Source organism: Glycine soja, chromosome 1 (genome assembly GCF_004193775.1).
Source record: "Glycine soja cultivar W05 chromosome 1, ASM419377v2, whole genome shotgun sequence".
Lineage (NCBI taxonomy): Eukaryota > Viridiplantae > Streptophyta > Magnoliopsida > Fabales > Fabaceae > Glycine > Glycine soja.
In genome coordinates, this window is record NC_041002.1 from 46,831,299 (window position 1) to 46,854,313 (window position 23,015).

The 23,015-nt window shown below is 39.4% G+C and overlaps 1 protein-coding gene across 4 annotated transcripts; it reads right to left on the reverse strand.

Annotated features, from left to right (window-relative positions):
* Positions 1–619: 619 nt before the first annotated feature.
* Positions 620–22,659, reverse strand: LOC114417172 (Golgi SNAP receptor complex member 1-2-like). Of its 4 annotated transcripts, none has more exons than XM_028382294.1 (6): positions 22,292–22,653; positions 21,338–21,534; positions 11,931–12,020; positions 11,781–11,852; positions 1,030–1,159; positions 620–946 (listed from the first exon to the last, which is right to left on the reverse strand). In XM_028382294.1, the coding sequence occupies exons 1-6, from the start codon at positions 22,428–22,430 to the stop codon at positions 849–851; spliced, it is 726 nt and encodes a 241-aa protein (XP_028238095.1). In that variant the 5' UTR covers positions 22,431–22,653; the 3' UTR covers positions 620–848. The 4 variants fall into 4 exon arrangements, 3 of the variants coding, with proteins under 3 accessions (XP_028238095.1, XP_028238086.1, XP_028238103.1); XM_028382285.1 differs by having other exon boundaries at positions 22,286–22,652; XR_003667722.1 differs by lacking the exon at positions 620–946 and adding an exon at positions 10,465–11,365 and having other exon boundaries at positions 1,040–1,159; positions 11,781–11,845; positions 22,286–22,659.
* Between the last annotated feature and the right edge of the window lie 356 nt (positions 22,660–23,015).

Sequence of the window (23,015 nt, forward strand, 5' to 3'; positions counted from 1 at the left end):
ATTACAAAAAGGACAATATCAGAATTACACATGTTATGCTGGACATACCAACAAAACTAATGGTGCGCGTAACAATTCCCTACACAACTGGGTATCCTGATATCTCAATCTCTCAGGGTATTGAGTATTTATCAATGAGATAACTACTAACTATGAGCTTACTTTGATTTATTGAAATCAACATGAACATCTTAATTTTCGTATAATATATACTTTTAACATGTTATAAACAGTTTTCAAACACAAGAAAAATGAAGATGGCTCACTTTACAAGTATCTTCTAATTACTACCCATAGAAAGTTTTTTTTTTCCTCAACGAACTTATTGAGGAGGCAACAGTAAGAAAGTATGTTGAATTGCAGAAAGTAAGACTGCTTGTATTGACGTTTAGCACGTTGAACGCCAAAGCTTCCTTTGAGTGAAATTGCATTCAACGTGCATTGGAATTTGATACGGCTTAAACCAAACACACTAAATCAGCCTAACGCCCAGCAGGTTTCCCAATTCCTAGCCATGAACTGTTTGCTATTAGGAATTAACTTTTCTTAAGCTCCTTAGTTTCCACCCTTTTCCCAAAAGAAAAAAATTTCAGAAACTAGAAGAATCTACTTCACAAAAGACCAGAACCAATGTGAAATTTTGCTATTCGATAATGATTTATATCAAAATCTTAGTCAAATAAATTTCTTAATGCCAACTGACATACAAATATGAAGCTTCTACAGTGGATTGAAAAAAAAAAATCCTACTCTTCCCCCTCTCTAAAAAACAAAAGGAAAAAAATAACAGAAGCAGAAAAATTCAATGAACAGAAGTACCATAATTCATAATTTGTGTTACAAAATAGTTACTTTGAGAGCCAATAAATGATGAGAAACAACGTACAAGCAGCAATTACTGCTGACAGAATAAGAGTATCCCTTGAGCGCCGCCTTCTTATTGAACCTGCAAAAGCACATATCTGGTCAACAAAGAGAGATGAATCTGAAAATCAATGGAAAATTAGAAAGATAAAAACTACAACATACCAAGCAGGCTACGAATCATGGGGAACTTGTCACCAAGAACCTTCACTTTTCCTTGAACATCAGTAAACAATGTTCTCTGAGAACCCAACACAGCTCTTGTTGCTTGAGCTTGACTAATCACATCATCTATCTGGAAAAATACAGGATAACAGAATCATGCTTAACAAGAGCTGAAATGAAAACAGTTTCTACAAGACCCGTCATTATGACATAATGTCAGTATTAAGTGGAGAAATCTTAAAAAGAAAACAGCCACTCACATATAAAGCAAATGGATTTTCAAGATTTTTTTTGTTATAGAGAAAAGAAATCTTATAAGATAATCTTCCTGAATGTACAAATGCAGTACTGCAAATTTTGAGAATTTAAAATTATAAATGAAACAATATGCTTTAAGAATTAACTATATCAGACTAAACATCAATGCCACCATGTAGGAACCAACAACAGTGCATAGATGCAATATTGTATGCCAGTGTTGCCAGCCAGTTCTGGATGGATCCTTAATAAGAATAATTTCAGATATGGAAAGGATGTGTTATGATCCGAAACAATCCTAGAATTCGAGGACTAGGGACCTCCAAGATAGAAAGGGAGAGGAAGTTGATTTTATTAATCTGCTGCCATTCATTACATACTAAGCGCTATATATAGGCATCATACAAGGATGCTATGATGACAAAACCAACACGAAAATGGAGTAACAGAAAGCATGGACATGAAATAACAGAATGCACAGCGCAACAGGAAGGTTGGGGACAAGCAGCAGACAGCATATTTCTCCTCCACGAATAAGGATCTGCCAACTCAGCGATTTCTAACAGATTCTGTTAGACATAATCCACCAGGTGCTTGGGTGGGTTGCTCCTGCGTTTGGGTCATTGGTGTGTGTTCTCAGTGGTGCGTTGTTGGTTTGGTTCCTGCTTCCTAACATTCCCTCCTTCATCGAAGAACACCTTGTCCTCAAGGTGATAAACATCTTTCAAAACTTCCCAATCTTCCCATTTGTATCCTCTGGTGGCAAACCCTTCCATTGGACTAAAACAAGAAGTTTGGGGTCAATTGAGGTGTTATCCCATCGAGTGTTGATGACTGCAAGTGGAGTAATTCCAGGTTGATTGTCTATTGTTGTCGGTGGTAACTCCGTAGCTGGTTCCGAAGTGGAGGATGAGCGAAAAGGTTTGAGAAGGGAACAATGAAATACCGAGTGAATACGGGAGCCTTTGGGTAACTGTAGTTTGTAGGCCACGGTGTCAATCTTCTGTAGAACTTGGAATGGACCATAAAAACGTTGGGCCAACTTTGAATAGGGTTCTCCCGTAGTCGAAGTTTGCTTGTGAGGTCACAGCTTGACCAGGACCAAATCTCCCACCTTGAAACTAACATCTCTTTGACGGTTATTGGCAAAATGCTTCAGGGTTTCTTGTGCTTTGAGCAACTTCTTTCTCAGGCTTTTGAACATAGCATCGCGATTAACCAAAAATCAACAGCTTTGACCTTTGATGAACCCGCAATGTATTGAGGGAGACTCAGTGGTTTCTTGCCGAAGGTGACTTCATAAGGTGAGAGTCCTGTACTCGAGTGCTGAGAGGTGTTCTAGGACCATTCCACCCACAGCAAGAACCTTCCCCAAGACGAAGGTTGCTTATGAACAAATGCCCATAAATATTGTTCCACCACACGGTTCACCACCTCGATTGGACTATCTGATTATGGGTGGTAGGCCGAACTCATGCTTAATTTAGTCCTACTCATTCGAAAGAGTTCCTGCCAGAAACAACTGATGAGCAAAGGATCACAATCCGAGACCAGACTTCGGGGCATTCCATGTATTTTACCAACAACTTCCATGAACAGAATGGCAACTAAGTGAGCTATGAAATGAGAGTGAAGCATTCCAAGATGGATGCCTTTAGAAAAATGATCCACAATCACTAAGATAGCAGTGTGACCGCAATACGTCGGAAGTCCAACAATGAAATCCAAAGAAAGATCATCCCAAGGCCGAGACGACACCGACAATGGGCAAAGCAAGCCAGCTTGCTTGCGGTTGTCATACTTGGTGTGTTGGCAGTCAATACAAGCCTCAACAAACTGCCAGACATCATCCTTAATCTCAGTCCAAATAAAATTCTCCCGCACTCGCGCCAAGGTCTTTGTGATTCCCATATGCCTTCTTGTGGGAGTGGCGTGAAATTCATTAAGCAACACCGAGATGAAATGGAGTCCTTTAGGCAACCATATACGCCCTTTTTTTGAGGATCAATCCTTGTACGATAGTACAATCAGGATAAGCATTAGGATTGATCGAAATTTCCTGCTTAAGGGTAATGAATTCTGGTTGCAGAGACAATTCATGCTTTAGCTCCAGTAGAAAGGTGAAAGTTGGCACAAACAACATGAACAATTTTATGGTGCCGGTGAAGGACTCCGAAATGCGGGATAACGCGTCCGCAGCAGCATTTGATTGTCCAGATCGATACTAAACGGAATAATCATAACCAATGAGCCTTGTCAAGTACATTTGCTGTTCTGGAGTCTGTATCACTTGCATCATCAATTCTTTGAGACTTCGGTGATCAGTAAGAATGGTGAAATGGTGATCCAGTAAATATTGTCTCCACTTTTTAACTGCCGCGATTATGGCCGCAAGCTCCCGAACATAGGTGGATGAGCACAGAAGCTTGGGGCAAAAAGATTTGCTAAGAATGCAATGAGATGTCCTTGTTGTGAAAGCACAGCTCCCATCCCCACTCTTGACGCATCTATTTCGACCACAAAGGACAAAGCAAAATCTGGAAATCGCAAGACTGGTGCATTGCTAATAGCATTCTTCAGTTGCTTGAATGCATTATGGGCCACTGCAGTCCATGTAAACTAGTCCTTTGCCAAGAGTTGTGTTAAGGGAACAGCAATTGTCACATACTCCTTAATGAATCGGCGATAAAATCCCGACAACCCCAAAAATCCTCTCACAGCCTTGACGGAACAAGGAGTTGGCCATTGCTGAACAGCCTGAACCTTCTCTTGTAAGGGTTCCACACCGGACTTGGATACCATGTGACCTAAGTACTCCATCAGAGTTTGAGCAAAGGAGCATTTGGATAGCTTTAAAAAGAACTGGCCCGCCATTAATGTCTGAAAAGTCTGCTCTAAATGACACAAGTGTTCCTCATATGTTTTGTTATAAATCAGAATATCGTCGAAAAAAACAATTATAAATTTGCGCAAGTAAGGCTGGAAGACACTGTTCATGGTGGCCTGGAAGGAGGATGGGCCATTGCACAGGCCAAAAGGCATCACGTGAAACTCATAGTGGTCGTGATGTGTTATGTTCTACAGGAAGTTTTGCTCACGTCTTCTTCCTTCATCAAAATCTGATGATATCCTTGTAACAAGCCTAGTTTGGAGAACCAACAGGCCCCTCCAAGTTCATCCAATAGCTCATCGATCGTTGGAATTGAGAATCGATCCTTCACTATGAAGGCATTTAGAACCAGGTAATCAACACAATTGCCATGAGCCATCTTGTTTCTTAACCAAAAGAACAGGAGATGAAAAAGGACTCGTGCTTGGACAAATTATGCCATTTTGCAACACTAATTCTACCTAGTTCTTGATTTCTTGTTTCTGGAAGTGTGGGTAGCAGTAAGGGCATACATTGACTGGATCCAAATTCGAAAGAAGGTGAATGGCGTGATTGGTGTTGCACGAAGGAGGTAGAGATGTTGGAGTTTGAAACAAGGCGGCAAATTTACAGGTTAGGAAAGCTATGTCAAAGTATTGGTGTGAGAATGGTTGAGTTTTGGTTGAAGAGAGCTCGAGTGGTAGTACCTGGATATGAAAGAAACCACTAGCTCCCTCCGTTTGAACTGGTCAACGGAGTTGTGAAGGTGTGATGAGGTGGAGGCTGATGTCACTGTTTCCTTTCAATTCAATGATCCTTCCATTGTGCATAAACTTCATCTTAAGGTCATTATAATCAATGAGCACCGTCCCGAGAGATTTGAGCCACCGAACCCCCAGTACTACATCTAATCCGCAAAGTGGTAAGACATGAAACTCAACCATGAAAGTTTGGTTCTGCACCTGAACAATGACTCCCTCGCAAAGTTGATGGCATTCGATTTCGTTGTCATTACCCACCATAACTCGTAGTGGAAACGTGGGTCTTGTGTGGAGACCCAGAGAACTGATCAGTTGTTCCTACACAAAATTGTGAGTAGTCCCTTCGTCAATCAAAGTAACCCCATTCCGATCAGAGATTCGACCCAACAAACAGAAGGTCTAGGGTGCCAGGTGGCCGGATAAAGCATGTAAACTAATTTGGGCTAGTGGGGAGTCCGTAGAGTCCAGCACGTCAGGGAAGGGATCCATGACTAGGTCGCCCTCCTGGTGGTGGTCATTACTGGCAATGAGAAGGAAGAACTTGGAAGAGCACTTGTGCCTGCAACTGAACTTCTCGTCGCAATTAAAACACAGGCCCTTCTCCTTGCGACTAGCAATCTCCTCGAGTGACAAATGTTTGACAGGCACTAGAGGTGGTTTCGACGGAGAAGGCAATAAAGGAGGGACTGGGGCGGAGTTAGGGGAAACGGAGTGATGTGGGAAAGGGAGGGAAGAATTGGTAGGCTTGCTACAAAAGGAATGAAGGTGATCATTAAGTTTTTCTTCCTAAAGCCTCATGAGGGCCGCCGTCTGGACCAAAGTGAGAGACTGAAGTGCTTGAACCTTGTGGCGGATCTCCGGAATCAAGTCGGAGATGAAACAAAGCAGAAATGGTGTTGGAAGACCAATAATGCGATTTGCCAGAGATTCAAATTGGGACATCTCAAATTTAAAAGGAATAATATTATTGTATATATTTTATGAGGTACATCAGGTGCCTATATATACACATGCCTGTTGGCTATTTTAGGAAATAGGGACAGCTAATTCTAGGGGACAAATCCCTGTTATTATGGGATTGCTTCATAAAATGCACATCTGGTATTCATAGCAAGATACATAACAGATACAGAATAAAAAATACAGTAGGGATAAAATATAAAACTTCCTAAAATAGGAGTAACACGGTTTTGACACTCCCCCTCAAGCTGGTGGATAAGTGTTCTCCATTACCAGCTTGGATATAATTCTTTCTAAGTTACTGTTGTTCATCCCTTTGGTGAGTATATCTGCAAGTTGACCCTAAGTAGACACATATGGGGTGCAAATCAAGCCACTGTCTAACTTTTCCTTAATAAAATGTATGTGCACCTCAATATGTTTAGTTCTATCATGTTACACCAGGTTGTGGGCAATACTAATTGCAGATTTATTGTCGCAATATAACTTCATAGGTTCATCCCACTTTGCCTTCAAGTCCTCCAATATAATCTTCAGCCATAGAAGTTCACATATTCCTTAGGCCATTGCTCGAAACTCTGCTTCAGCACTAGATCTAGCTACCACACTTTGTTTTTCGCTCTTCCAAGTCACTAGGTTTCCACCAAGGAAGGTGCAGTATCCAGTAGTTAACCTCTTATCCACAATTGACCCCGCATAATCAGCATCCGTATATGCCTCAAGGTTTACACTCTTTTTTCGTTTGAACAAAATCCCTCTCCCTTGAGTCCCTTTTAAATACTGGACAATTCTAAGAGCCGCTTGTAAGTGTGCTTCCTTCGATTGGTGCATAGATTGGCTTATTAGACTCACAGCAAAGGCAACGTCTGGCCTAGTGTGAGATAAGTAAATGAGTTTTCCCACGAGTCTTTGATACATTTCCTTGTCCATAGCAACATCCACCTCCGCACTTCCCAACTTTATATTTGGATCAACTGTTGTACTTGCTGGTTTGCAGGGCTGTCTTACCTGTTTCTTTAAGCAAGTCAGTAATATATTTTTGTTGAGATATGAAGATTCCTTTCTTGGAATGGGCCACTTCAATAATGTCTTGATCTCGAATTCCTTGGCAAGGCATTGACTTAACATTTGCTACTCCTTTTTGTCATCCCCAGTTACTATAATATCATCTACATACACCAATAATATTGTTATTCCCCCTGAAACTGAATGTTTGATAAATAAAGTGTGATCCCCTTGGCTCTGTTTGTAGCCAAGACCAGTCATAACTTTGGTGAATCTCCCAAACCATGCTCTTGGTGATTGTTTAAGCCTGTATAGTGCCTTTTTTAACTTGCAAACAGTTCCGGCAGCAACCTGTCCATCATAACCAGGGGGCAACTCCATGTATATTTCCTCTTCAAGGTCTCCATGAAGAAATACATTCTTCACATCGAACTGCTGCAGATTCTAATCATGGTTTGCTGCTAATGACAATATTACTCTGACCGTGTTCATCTTGGCAACCGGGGCAAATGTCTCCAAGTAATCTACTCCATAGGTTTGAGTGAATCCTTTGGCCACTAACCTTGCCTTATACCCTTCAATGGTCCCATCAGCCTGATACTTTATTGCATATACCCACTTGCATCCTACTGGTTTTTTTCCAGTTGGTAAGGTGACAAGTTTCCAGGTCCTGTTTTTCTTCAACGCCTCCATCTCCAAGTCCATGGCTTGTTTCCATTTCCTGTCAGATAATGCTTCAGATACAGAGGAAGGTGTGGTGGTAGTGTTTAGGTTTGTGAGAGAGGTTTTATGGGTAGGAGAGAATTTTTCAAAGGATAAGAAATTGGATAGAAGGTAAAGTGGTTGTTGGGTACATGTTCTAGTTCCCTTTCTAAAAGCAATGGGAAGGTCTAGGTTTCGGTCCACTCGAGCATCTATTTTCAGAAACAAACTCATTAGAATCATTGGAATTTATAGGATCAGAAAGTGTTACCTTATGTAACGACGTTGGGTTGGATTCTTGGACATGGACAGATCCTGGAATGGCCTTTTCTCTTCTTGAATATGTTAGATTCTTTCCAAATTTCCTATTATTAGGTGTGGGTTCAGGTGCAAGTCCTGTCGTTGCGAGTTCAGGTACAAGTGCTACTACTGATTCAGGTGCTTGTTCTGATTCAACAACACCATTTTTTTTATTTCTGGTCCAAATGCCATATTTGGAAGCATGAGAGGCTCATCTTCCTCTCTTACATTCTCCCCCTGAAGATGAGGCTGCTTGAAATAGCTCTCTTGTTCATTGAAGGTGACATCCCTTGACACAAAGAATTTGTTTAATGGAGGGTGAAAGCATCTATATCCCTTTTGTGTGGTGGAATACCCTAAGAATATACATTTTACTGCCCTAGGATCAAGTTTTCCCCTTTCATTCCTATGAACATGCACAAAGGATACACACCCAAATATTCTAGGTTGGAGTTTATTTGTAGGAGCCACATGTGGGTAGAATGAGGATAGGACTTCCGTGGGACTTTTTGATTCTAAGATTTTAGAAGGTAACCTATTGATTAGGTAGGTGGCAATAAATATGGCTTCCCCCCAAAACTTCTTAGGAACATTATTTTGAAAAAGAAGTGCTCTAGTTTGGTCTAGTAAGTGCCCATTTTTCCTTTCTGCAATCTCATTCCGTTGGGGTGTGTTAACACATGAAGTGACTCTTGGTAGGCTTATTGGGATCCTCCATGTAGTAAAGGTCATTCCATTCTCTAGCATGTCCAATCATCCTCCCTAATTTCTTGTCCTGCAATATACAAGAGTCGCTATTAAAAACAACGTTACATGAGAGATCCTTTGTGAGTTTTTGTATAGAAATCAGATTGGTGGACAGTTTAGGGACATGAAGGACATGTTTTAGTGTTATGGATGGGCTTATTTGGACCTCTCCTTGTCTTGCTGCTGTTATAAGGGTTCCATCTAATATGGAAATTTTCTTGTTGCTAGGACATGGAGAATATGTGAAGAAGTATTTAAGGAGTGGTGTCATATGGTCAGTGGCTCCCGAGTCTAGTATCCAATAATGGATAAAAGATGTATCTGAAACATTAAATCCAAAGGAAAATGGAAACTTACTAGAATATGTTAAGGAGCACGTACCTGTGGGCTTTTCCAATTTACTAAGGAAGGATCTTACCCTTTCTATCTCTTCATGATTTAGCTGGACAAATCCTTCACCTTGTCTATTAGCAATGTGTGCCTGTCCCCCCTTTCTTGGAGGACCTCCCTTGTGTCCCCATTCTCGCTCTCCTTTCTGCCCTCATTCTTGGCTTGGGGGTTTTCCATGTAATTTCCAGCATTTCTCCCTTGTGTGGCGTCGCTTGTTGCAGTAGGTATACCAAACCCTTTCATAATTTTTCTGATCAGCTTTCCTTTGATTAGCAACCATGGTTGTTCCTCCTTTGACCACCATTGCTAAGCTTTCGGTAGTTGAGGTCTCCAGCATCAGTCCTCTCCTGCTTTCTTCACTCCGAATAATGGCTACCACTTCATTAAGCCCTGGGACTTTCTCCTTTCCCAGGATCTGGATTCGGACCTGGTCATATTCAGGGTTCAGGCCCACCAAAAAATCATAGACCCTATCTTGTCCAATATACTCCTTAAGGATTGCTGAGTCTTCTGAACAGTTAGCTTTTATAACTCGGTAATGGTCCAGTTCCATCCATAGAGGCTTGATTTGATTGGCATATTCTGTAATTGATTTATTCCCTTGTTTGGCAGCCACAGTTTTCACCTTTACATCATAGATTTGAGCAGCATCCTTGGCCTTCGAATAGGTTTGTTCTACAGCCTCCCAAATTTTCTTTGCTGATTTGAGGAACATGCAGGTATCACTGATTTCTGGGACCATTGAATTCCACAACCATGCCATGATCATGGAGTCTTCTTCGTCCCATGATTTGAACTTGGCATCCTTTTCAAAAGGGACAGCATTAGTCAAGTGACTGACCTTTCCTTTTCCTTTCAAGATGCTCCAAATGAGTTGAGACCATTTGAGATAATTCTTTCCAATTAATCAATAAGCAGAATGAACATTCTGCAATTCACCAGCAGCCTGGGATTTGTCCCCAGTTTCCAGAATAGGGTTCACGATTTCAGCCATCACAGATAGGTGCGATCAAGGTACAGAATGAAGTGCGCAGCAATGAAGGCTGCAATAAGGATTAGGGTGTGCAGCAATAAAGGTTGCGATAAGGATTAGGGTGCACAACAATAAAGGTTGCGATAAGAATTAGGGTTGCACAGCCAGAGGCTCCCAAAGATCAGGAGCTCTGATACCATCTCAAATTTAGAAGGAATAATATTATTGTATATATTTTGAGGTACATCATGTGCCTATATATACACAAGCTTGTTGGCTATTTTAGGAAATAGGGACAGCTAATTCTAGGGGACAAATCCCTGTGATTATGGGATTGCTTCCTAATATACACACCTAGTATTAATAGCAAGATGCATAACATATACATAATAAAAATACAGCAGGGATAAAATATAAAACTTCCTAAAATAGGAGTAACACAGTTTTGACAACAAAGTCATGAACTATACCTCGTGTCAATTTAAACAAAGTTCCGATGGGATCCTCATACTGAGAAGGAACAAATCGGACCTCTAGAGCCTGGAGAAGGCCTGGCCACGACGAAATCAGGCCATCTCGAGTCATCCATTGGAACCAAGCCAAAGTCAGTCTCTCCATATAGAAGGAGGCTATGGTCAATCGATTTTAGTCCAGGGTGGAATGATAGTCAAAAAACTGTGTTATCTTAAAGATCCAACTGGAGGGATCTGTCCCATCAAATCGCAGCACATCCAACTTCATACGGTGAGGATGTGAGGAAGGAGGTGGAGAATGAGGATTAGCGGAGGAAGACGAAGGTGAGTGTTGATTGGTTTCCAAAATGGCCATTTTCTGGAGGAGCCCATCAAGCTTCGTCGTCATGTGAGTCTAAGTAGCTGTGATGTTGAGTTGATTAGAGGTAAGCTTTGCAATGGCTTCCTCTATCCATTCCATGTTAGATTTCAAGCGAGTTGACTCAGCCATGGCTCAACTCAATGAAAGCACCAAATATGTTATGCTCCGAAACAACCCTAGAATTGGAGGACTAGGGGCCTCCAAAAGGGAGAGGAAGTTGATTTTATTAAACTGCTGCCATTCATTACATACTAAGCACTATATATAGGCATCATACAAGGATGATATGATAAAAAAACATGAAAATGGAGTAACAGAAAGCATGGACATGAAATAACAGAATGCATGGCACGACAGGAAGGTTGGGGACAAGCAGCAGACAGCATATTTCTCCTCAACGAATAAGGATCTGCCAACTCAGCGATTTCTAACAGATTCTGTTAGACATAATCCCCAAGGTGCTTGGGTGGGTTGCTCCTGCGTTTGGGTCGTAGGTACGTGTTCTCAGTGGTGCATTGTTGGTTTGATTCCTGCTTCCTAACAATATGGTTATCGAAAAGAAAAAGAAATATACTTTGAGTACTACTGGGATACTGATTACTGAATATCTAAATCTCCAGTTAAAATGTATACATTCAGATATGGTGTAAACTTTAGATGCGACATAAAAGACACCTTATGATATGTAGCCAGAAAAAAATTGTACAAAATAAACTGAAGACGCCACATGACAAATCTTAGCTAAAGCTGGCTTTATGGCATTAGTTCAAAATTTGTGTAAACCCCAGAGCTGACTAATGTGGAAAGAGCCTGGTTTGTCCCCTCTGATTCAACTTTCAAGGGATCAATGCATATTTGGCAGTCACCACTGGCCAATGAAGAAATGTTCACCGATTGAGAATTTCAAGTAGAAGAATACAAATTCATCATATTTCATATTATAAATACTTACATGAGATATACTTCCATGGATGGCAGCTCTCTCACGTAGTAACTGCATCCTTGGTGACATACTGCCTGATGTCTGCCAGAAGAAGGTAAGTCTAGTACAGCTATGAGAAAATAGCTTTGTAATTTAATTCAAATCAAACTCATGATTCACCTTAAAGTCAGTAATATCATCCCTGACAGAACTCAAAAGCTCTGCATGTTCCCTCATTGAGTTTATGTTCCCCTTGATACGTCTAAATTCCTGAAGAGAATTAACAATTAAAGGTAAACATCTTTAAAGTCAACTTATTAGAGTAATAGAAATAGAATTTTTTTATGTATCAATATCTAATCTTATTCATTACACTAAAATTCTAATTTATAGAAGCTTTCTAGTTCTTATATAAGCTTTCTCAACTGAAAAATAGCATAACAGTGGTGTGGCTTAAGCCACAATATATCATGTTAAAGTGACGACATAAATAAATCATGGTACTATGGTAGGTCAGAATACATGCGATTACACTTGGAAGAAATTGCTTAAAGCATGTAAAGTTAGATCACAATCAGAAAACCTAAGTCAAATTTTCAGTAGTAGACTGGTGTGTTAACATGAAGTGGACTACAACTACAAGTATATCTAAAGACCAATTATTCCACTTCTTACTATAGGAGGATGAGGCGGTTAAAGTGGGTTAGACACGTACAAAGACCACAGGAGGCATCAGTGAGAAGAATAGATCGAATGGTTTTTAGTCCTATGAAAAGGAAAAGGAGAACAAGGAAATTGGAGGATGTAGTCAAGAGGAATTTCATGGTAAATAAAACCTCTGAAACTTTGGTCTTTAATCAAGTCAAATGGCATTGTGTGATCCATGTAGCTAACCTCACCTAGTAGGATAAGGCTTTGTTGTTGTTACTATAGGAGAATATATCTTACGATTTTATCCCATGTTTAGTTCTTTTATTGCACACATTCATAAGAGCTCAAGCCAGATAGATATGTAGTTTACTTTTTTATCCTCAATCATTATCATTTGCTTACAAAACCTACAATAGGGACAAGAGAAAAATCACACTCCAAGGACATTCTTATTCTTCATTATAGTCGGTCAAACCATTTTAAAGAAATGGAATCAAAATATCAAATTCAATATATTAATTTCCATCTTCTCACTTCTCAGAAGACAAAGACTTTAGTAGTTCTCTCCATTTTCAATTGTTTCAATTTGCTGAGAATAGCATAAAGTATATATGTAGTGACATGTTTTAAGAATCACCAGCTATCTGATTCAGCAGTTTACCCAAGGTTACAGGCCTGACATGACATAATATGTGATAACAAAGAATTGGTACACAGGACAATGAATACTCATAACAAACATCATTATTGAGAAAAAATGTTCAATCAGTAATTCGATGGGTCACACACCTCCAACCAGTGAAGTGAGAATAGGAAAAATTAGGGCCATTTAAAAAAATTGAAATGAACCAAACTGAACTGCACTAAAGAAACTGAACTATTTTGAATAAAAACTGAACTGAACTGTTCTGTAGTTAGTTTTTAAAAACTGAACTTCCCCTAAACCAAACTGCTTAAATTGAATTGAACTGTAAACATGCTCCAAAATAAGATGTCTACTGAGAAAGATTATCTTGTCATTTGTAAGAGAATTCGGGCCATTGGCTTGGAGGGTGCAGTCCGTCAAAGAATTGTGTGATTTTTATTCTGCTAATTAGGAAGTTCGTACCTGAACTTTTTTTGTAATAAGGATACCAGGTGTCTATCACTTTTTCTGTTATTCATTCAGATATATAGGGTCTAAGCCATGTATCTTCTATGGGTTTTAAATATTTTCACTTGTATTGATGAATACTGATGGTGTACTTGGCTCTTCCTAATGAAAGAACAGTCTGAAATATCCATCTTCATTTCTTTTGTTGATGAAATTAAGTTGGCAAAACAATTCAAATCCTTAAAAGTGACAATCCGAAAGAATATTTTTCTTCTACCTTTTCTTCTCTATCATCTCAAGGAATTCTCCATCAATCTACTTGTCCTCTTACTCCTTAGAAAAATGGCAAATAAACACCATGTTGAAACTTCCCAAACACTTCTACTTCATACACATGCACCTGTTTGCCATTGAGATTATGCAACCTTAACTACTTATTTTTTATAAACCAAACACCTTCTTCCTATCTTGATAATAAAATCCCACACTCCATATTATTTCATAGAGAACCATTACTTCATGTTGCTCCATATATTTTTGTTCCACAATATAGAAAGGACACCGATGTTCTTCTTGTCCACAATTATTACTATGTCTCTACAGATGTTAACATTCTTTGAAGAAAAAATGTATTTCTGACCTTCCATAATTGATTCTAACACTTCTCATGAAGTATTTCCCGGTCCACCTCTTTTTCCTTTATAGGAACCAATCTCAACTACAGATACTGCCGTTAGATGTCTCAGCAATCCCCCATCCCAGCCACCTCAGAGGCCAATAAATGCATACTAGTGTTGTCCATAGATACCAAATACCTCCTTCGAGGACACAACAAGACCAGATGAATCATGTCTTGTTCCAACAACCACCCCCCTACTATGGACCTTTCTGAAGACGACCTTGATTTGCTCACTACTCTTAGAAAAGGTACTCAATAAACTTAGAATCCTCATCCTATTTATAACTTCTTAAGCTATCATCTCTCTCCTTGTTATCATTCTTGCATGTCATTCATCTATTTCCATTCCTAAACATAGTCTTCAGGCACTTGATCACCCAGGATAGCAATAAGCCATGATTGACGAAATGTAGACTCATGAACATAGTGGCTGTTGGTAGGTATACACTGTTAAAGTTGGAACCAATGGCCAAATTGATCATATCAAAGCACATCTAGTGGCAAAAGGTGATACCTTGGGTTTATAGTATTGACTATGGAGTTACTTTTTCCCCCGTGGCAAAAATCACTTCTGTCTGATTATTTCTTGCCAAGTTTGGCTCCTCTAAAGTGAATAAGGGTACAAATGTACAATAAGCAATATCAGTCAATTAAAAAATCAATGGTTGATATTCCAGCCATCCATTATTTGTTATGCATGTGCACATAATATCAACCATTGATTTTCTCATCAACATTTGAGATTACTTACTTTTGTTTCCTAAAGTAAGTTGTTCACTTAAGAGGAGTTGGATCCTTCTTGCCATGGTGCCATTGGTCATTATCATAATCCCCATTATTCAAAAAGTTCGTCTTTATAAATATAATCCCTAAAACTTTCTCGAGTATAGGAAATATTGCATCTAACTCTAATCTCAACACTTAAAGTAGAGATTGCAAGGTAAATTAAATAAATTGTTCTATCTAAAAAAAATGTACAACCTTTATCTCTTTAAAGAAACTTGTATGAATGGTTGCAAACCAATGGACACCCCTATTGACCCATATCAAAGCTAAAGGATGACAAGAAAAGTGACTGTGGACACTTCTACATGTCAAAGATTAGTAGGAGAACTGATTTACTTGTCACATACATTGCCTAATATTGAGGGTGAACCTTGGCACAGCAGTAAAGTTGTGCTTTGGTGACCGGTTTGGTCATGGATTCGAATCCATAAACAGCTTCTTCGCATATGAAAGGGTAAGGTTGCATGCAATGACCCTCCCCTATATATCTTCGCATAGTGAGGATCCTCAGGCACGGGGCACGGGGGCAATGGGGTAAGTTTAGTAAGTCAATTCACACATTCACCCTATCAAGAACACCTAAAGGTAGTATATCGGATCTTGAGAAGGAAGGGCATATGCAGATGTCTTTTCCTAAAAAAAAGAAACCGCAGTATAAACCATCAAGGCCTACACAAATGTTGACTGGGTAGGGTCTATCACTGACAGAAGGTCTATAATAGGTTATTGCTCACTTGTATGGGGTAACTTGGTTACCAAAGCTAAAACACAGAACGTGGTAGCAAGGAGCAGTGCTGAAACAGAATAAAGAGCCATGGAAATTGTTATAATTATATGTATCTTTAGAATAGATTTCTCTGTTTTATCTTGTTGTAGAAGACAGCAGTGTGTCTTGTCTTGTCAAAGCTTGTCAAGTTGTCTCTCTCCTCATTGTGTATATATACATGTTATTTGAATGAAATAAAGTTAAGCTGTGTGAGTGATATTTTTCCTCACTACTTCAAAATCTAAGTTGGCATCAGAGTGGGTTCCGTTCGCCATCCGCCGTCGTTGCCGCCATTCTCTCCGGCGAAACTAGGGTTCGAATCGCCCTGGAAAGCGAGACCCAACCCTGCAGGTCGCGCCGCCATCGGAGCCGTCACACGCCGTCACTATTCCTCGCGATTTCCGGCGCGTGTAGTCCACGCGCCGCCATCCTTTCGTCGGAAGCTCGCCCAACTTGTTTCGGCAGCTTCTTCGTTCTCTTCTAAGCTTGTTTCAGGCGTTGGTTTTTGGTTTTGGCAAGCTCTTGTGCCTGCACGTGCTTTCTTCTATCCTTTGTTCTGTTGGGTTTCCGTTGTTGATCAGAAATGGCTTCTTCTGGACCAGTTTTCTCCTTTTCTGGAACCCCAACAATCACGACTGCAAAACTGAACTGGAAAAATTATCTATCTTGGTCTGTCTCTATGGAGCTTTGGTTCCTTGGCCAAGGACATCATGACCATTTGGAGAAAGGAGTTGATGCTGTTCCAAACGACAGAAAACTTAAGTGGGAGAAGCTTGACTATCAACTTTGTGCTGTGTTATGGCAATCAGTTGAGCCAGATATTCTGGAGATCCTTAGGTCATTCAAAACGTGTCATTCCTTTTGGAAAAAGGCCCAAGAGATCTTTGCAAATGATATTCAAAGCCTCTTTGATGCAACCATGAAGGTTACAGCTCTCAAACAAACTGGCCATGACATGATTGCACATGTAGGAAAGGCTAGGGCTGCAGTGGAAGAGCTGAAAAAGTTTCTTGTAGCTGACTCATTGGAAGAAATGAATAGAAAACTGGATAAGTTTTACATGGTCTTCATTCTAAGGAGTCTACACTCTGACTTTGATCATGTGCGTGATCAAGTTCTTGCTGGAGACCAAGTCCCATCAATGGACTCTCTCATCACTAGGTTACTTCGTGTGCCTCATGCGCTGAAAGAAGAAAATCCAGTTGATACGGTGGAAACGTCAGCAATGGTTGCACCTCATGGGAAAGGGGGAGGCCGTAACAGTAGAGGAGGTCGCAGTGGAAGAGGTGGACGTCCTCAATGAACATATTACAAGAGGATGGGTCACACTCAAGAGAATTGCTACTCCCTGCATGGCTTTCCTGACAAAGTTGCCAAGGTAGCTCAGACAGAAAAATCAGAGTCTAAGTTCTATGATGAAGAGTACCAAGAGTATTTGAAGCTGAAATCTGAGAAATCCAGCAGCCAAGCTTTAGCTTCCTCTGTACCATGTTATTCAACAGCATGTATTTCCCAATCTATTGACGGTTCCAGTCCTTGGATACTTGATTCAGGTGCCTCTGATCATATTTCTGGTAACAAGTCCTCTTTTACATCCATGTCTTTTCCAAAAATTCATCATCTTGTTACTGTAGCTAATGGTTCCAAAGTTGCAGCTCAAGGAAGTGGTCAAGTCTCTTTATCTTCCTCATTAAAGTTGGATTTTGTTTTGTTTATTCTTCAGTGTCCCTATAATCTAATTTCATTGAGTCAGTTAACTCGTTCATTAAATTGCTCGGTAACATTTACCTCTAATTCTTGTGTTATTTAGAAACATGGCACAAGTCGAGTGATTGGAGAAGGACGTGAGTCAAGAGGACTTTACTACCTGAAATCCAGCTTTTCTGTTTCCTATTCTGCAACTTCAAACCCCAAACTTTTACATGATCGTCTAGGCCATCCAAGTTTACCAAAGCTGAAAATGATGGTTCCTGGTCTGAAGAATCTTAGAGTCCTAGAATGTGAGTCTTGTCAACTAGGAAAACATGTTAGGTCATCATTTCCACAAACTGTCCAAAGATGTAATTCAACTTTCTCTACCATTCATTCTGATATTTGGGGACCAAGCCGGGTTACATCTTTTGGTTTTCGATATTTTGTAACCTTTACCGATGAATTTTCTAGATGTACTTGGGTCTATTTAATGAAAAACAGATCTGAACTTTTGCCTATCTTCATGTCCTTTCTCAATGAGATTGAAAACCAATTTGAAAAAACAATTAAGATTTTCAGAAGCGATAATGCAAAAGAGTATTTCTCTCATGATTTTTCTTCTCTTTTATCTTCAAAAGGCATTTTACATCAATCCATTTGTCCCCATACACCACAACAGAATGGTATAGCTAAAAGGAAAAATCGTCATCTTCTTGACACCACACGTTCACTAATGTTAGCCTCTCATGTTCCTACACACCATTGGGGGGATGCAGTGCTTACTGCTTGTTTCTTAATTAACAGAATGCCTTCATCCTCCCTTGAAAATCAAATTCCTCACTCAATCATTTTCCCTCATGATCATTTATTCCATGTTCCACCTAAAGTGTTTGGCTGTACTTGTTTTGTCAAGATCTCTCTCTCGATTTAGACAAACTCTCTGCCCGAGCAATCAAGTGTGTCTTTTTAGGTTATTCTCGTCTTCAAAAGGGTTACAAATGCTATTATCCATCTACGAGGAGATACTATATGTCTGCAGATGTAACCTTCTTTGAAGACACACCCTTCTTCTCACCATCTATGGACCATTCTTCTTCCATCCAGAATGTACTTCCAATTCCCTCTTCTTGTCCTCTAGATACCTCAAACCAAAATGTTAGTGAAGTTCCATCTTCTCCACCACATCTGACTAAAGTTGCTCCTCCACCTCTTCTTACATATCAACGCAGGACACAGATAGTTGGTTCTACAGTACCTGAATTTTCTCCTCATGATTCTCATCCTCCTTCAATCAATCCTCAAGCCATGGATCCTGCTACCTCTCATTCCTCTGATTCAGACTGGCCTATTGCCATCCGAAAAGGTACTAGATCCACTCGTAATCCTCATCCTATCTATAACTTTCTGAGTTATCATCGTATGTCTCCTTCATATTCTTCCTTTGTTTTCTCTCTATCTTCACATTCTGTCCCTTCTAATATTCATGAGGCACTTAGTCATCCTGGATGGCGACAGGCTATGATTGATGAAATGCAGGCTCTTGAACATAGTGGTACTTGGGAACTTGTCCCTCTTCCTCCTGGCAAGAAGACGGTGGGTTGTAGATGGGTCTACGCAGTTAAAGTTGGGTCTAATGGTGAGATTGATCGACTTAAGGCTCGATTAGTAGCTAAAGGCTATACTCAAATATATGGTCTTGATTATTGTGACACCTTCTCTCCGGTAGCTAAGATCGCTACTGTCTGTCTATTGCTTGCTATGGCTGCCATGCATCACTAGCCCCTCCATCAACTTGATATTAAAAATGCATTCCTTTATGGTGACCTTGAAGAGGAAATTTATATGGAGCAACCTCCTGGGTTTGTTGCTCAGGGGGAGTATGGTCTTGTTTGTAAGCTGCGTCGATCTCTCTATGGGTTGAAGCAATCCCCTCGGGCTTGGTTTGGTAAATTCAGTCATATTGTTCAACTTTTTGGGTTGAAACGTAGTGAGGCTGATCATTTTGTTTTTTATTGTCATTCATCCCCTCGGAAATGTGTTTATTTGATAGTATATGTTAATGATATAGTGATTACAGGGAATGATGCTACTAAGATTGTTTAGCTAAAGGAGCACTTATTCAGTCATTTCCAGACCAAAGACCTAGGATATTTGAAGTACTTCCTTGGTATTGGGGTGGCTCAGTCAGGAGATGGTGTTGTAATTTCTCAGAGGAAGTACGCTCCTAACATTTTGGAGGAAACAGGCATGCAGAATTGTAGACCTGTTGATGGTCCTATGGATCCAAATCTGAAGCTCCTGACAGATCAAAGTGAAATGTATCCTGACCCCGAAAGATATAGAAGACTTGTGGGAAAACTCATTTATCTCACCATTACAAGACCTGATATTTCCTTTGTTGTTGGAGTGGTGAACCAATTTATGCAAAATCCTCGTGTTTATCATTGGAATGCTGTTATGCGTATTCTTAGATACATTAAGAGAGCTCCAGGGCAAGGATTACTTTATGAAGACAAAGGTAATACACAAGTATGTGGGTATTGTGATGCAGATTGGGCTGGTTGTCCTACGGATAGGAGATCCACATCCGGATATTGTGTCTCCATTGGAGGGAATGTTATTTCTTGGAAAAGCAAGAAGCAAACTGTTGTTGCTCGATCTAGTGCAGAGGCTGAATATAGATCTATGGCTGTGGTTACGTGTGAACTTATGTGGGTTAAACAAATTCTTGAAGAGTTGAATTTTTGCAAAGTGGTGCAAATGAAGTTATATTGTGATAATCAGGCTGCTCTTCACATTGCTTCAAACCCAGTCTTCCATGAGAGGACCAAGCACATAGAGATTGACTGTCACTTTATTCGGAAGAAGCTATTGTCTAAAGAGATTGTCACTGAATTCATTAACTCTAATGATCAGCCAGTAGATATTTTGACTAAACCTTTAAGGGGGCCTAGGATTCAGTTTATATGTTCCAAGCTTGGTGCATACGATTTATATGCTCCAGCTTGAAGGGGAGTATTATAATTATGGGTTATAATTATATGTATCTTTAGAATAGATTTCTCTGTTTTATCTTGTTGTACAAGACAGCAGTGTGTCTTGTCTTGTCAAAGCTTGTCAAACTGTCTCTCTCCTCATTGTGTATATATACATGTTATTTGAATGAAATAAAGTTAAGCTGTGTGAGTGATATTTTTCCTCACTACTTCAAAATCTAAGTGAAATCAACTTGGATATTGAGAGACACTTCATAAAAGAGAAGATAGATTATGGATCTATTTGTATGGCATTTACACCATGCAACAAGTGGTAAATATTAGCACCAAAGGATTCTTCACTGACCAAAACTTGAACTTCTTGTGGGCATGTTGGGCACAATTGATATCTATGCACCAGCTTGAGGGGGTTTTGAAGTTGGGTAAGAATTAATTATTAGGATTTTTAGGAAAAATTGTTAGTTAAGGGGAAAAAAACTAAGAACACTGATTCAATTTCTGTTAGGTTGGCTGTCTCTTATTTCTTGTTTTGCTCTGTTCTTATCCCTTGATTTGCTCATTTATTTTCTCCTTATGCAGATTGGTTATCTCTCCTTAACTATTTCTAACCATAAATCCTACAATGTATGACCCAATAAATTAACAAGAGAATATACTCTCTTTTTTTCTCTCTAAGCCTGCACTAACCATTGCAAGAAGATAGAAAAATGCACCAATTCTTAGAATCTACGAGTTCAGCATGTCTAATCCAATGCAATGTCCATCCATCCACTAAACAAAGAATTTGCAATGCTTGTCATGTATATAATGAACAACATGTACTTTGTAACATTCTATACTGCTAGAGATCCGTTCTTTTTGAACTGATAGAAAGTTGAAACATTAAACTACATTATGCAAAATGGAAACATAATGTAAACACACCTGGGTAAACTCATGAAGAATGTCTCTGTGCCTAGCCAACTTTTGAGTTACAGAAGTAGCCGGTCCAGCAGATGCAGCACATCTACTCATTGAATCATTTATGTCCAACAGTTTCTCGAGCAAAGACTGGATTTCCATTTCCATGGACTTCCAAGACCTACTGGACCCAATAGGTGGTGAACCACTGTCCACATAACCTGAGTAAAAATAGGCATATTCTCATAACTCATAAGCATAGAAAACATACACCGCCAGACTAAATGCATTCAATTATAAAATGCATCAAGACTATTAATATGGAAGCACAACAATTCCTCCCTCATCTCCAATTTCGAAACTTTAGCTTTCTCTCAATCATAAGCATTTTGAGGCAATAAACGACTCCACCACAAGATGAAAAGCAAATATCATAATTAAGGTTTTAAATTATGTTTGCCATTGCAGGCAAACACGAACCCTCAAAACCACCATACAGCAGCACAATTGCAGGTGCAAACCACAATTTGAAACCTTAATTATAATCACATTACTGGAAGAAACTTTTAACAGCAATTATTACAAGTCAAATACCAATGAATTCACTATCGGTTAACAACATTTGTCGTTTAGTTAACATTTTATTCTTAAATTTTTTTAAGAAAAAGTTAATTATTAATCTTCGTTAATTAACAATTAACTCATCAGATGTAAATTTCACGTGCACGAGAAACATTTCCATTTCAACAGTGCAATGCCTACATAAAAAAACTAAAATTACTAGACACAGATACACTAATTATCACTTGCAATTTGCAAATCGGATAATTAAAAAAGATTAACACCAAAAATTCTTCAATCCACATACATCTAGTCTTAGATTGGCCACTTTTTTTTCTCAATTTTGATGATTCTAAATTTCTAATTAAGAGAACATAAAACGCGATTGACATTATGGTACATGTGTTGAACCTGAACCTGAACCTCCTTGGGTGAAGCGAGCGCCGAGTTTAGCGTAGGAGGAGAGCTTGACGTCGAGATCGCCCTCGATCTTGCGCGCTTCCTTGCGCAGCTCCTCCCAACCCGATTCCTGCAACTCCAGATTCGGATCCCTCATTCGGATCTTTATAGGTGCACCGGATTTCGGTTACAACGAAGAGTTCGGATAGTCGGTTAAGCGAGCTGTGGTTGATCTCTGAGTCGCGAGTGGAACAGAGCAGAAACAGAGAAGAGGAGAGGGTGGAGAAGGACGAACGAAGTAGAGAGCGAAGGAGGGAGGATCGTGTGCAGCTGGGTGCACCTTAGGAAGAACTGCAACCGAGTCTATTGTAACTTTTGTCGCGACTCTCGCGAATGGTACCCATTACTGTTTGATTGATTTAAATGAAAATTTGAAATTATAGATTTTTTTTCTTAAATATGTTTTTGGTTTTAGTGTTTTTTCATTTTTGGTTCTGAAGTTTTTTTTTAATTTGTTATTGTAAGTTGGGGTTTATTTAACTTTAGTTTTAATAAGATATTTTATTCATTGTAATTCTTATAACTTTATGCTTTTCCAATTTTGGTTCATGTAATATTTTAATTTTTTCATTTACAATTATCATAAGTTCATGCTTATACGAATTAAAAGTAAAAAATATAAATTTATAGGGATTAAAAATAAAATAAAAATATCTTCCAGAAATCAAAATTGAAAAAGAAG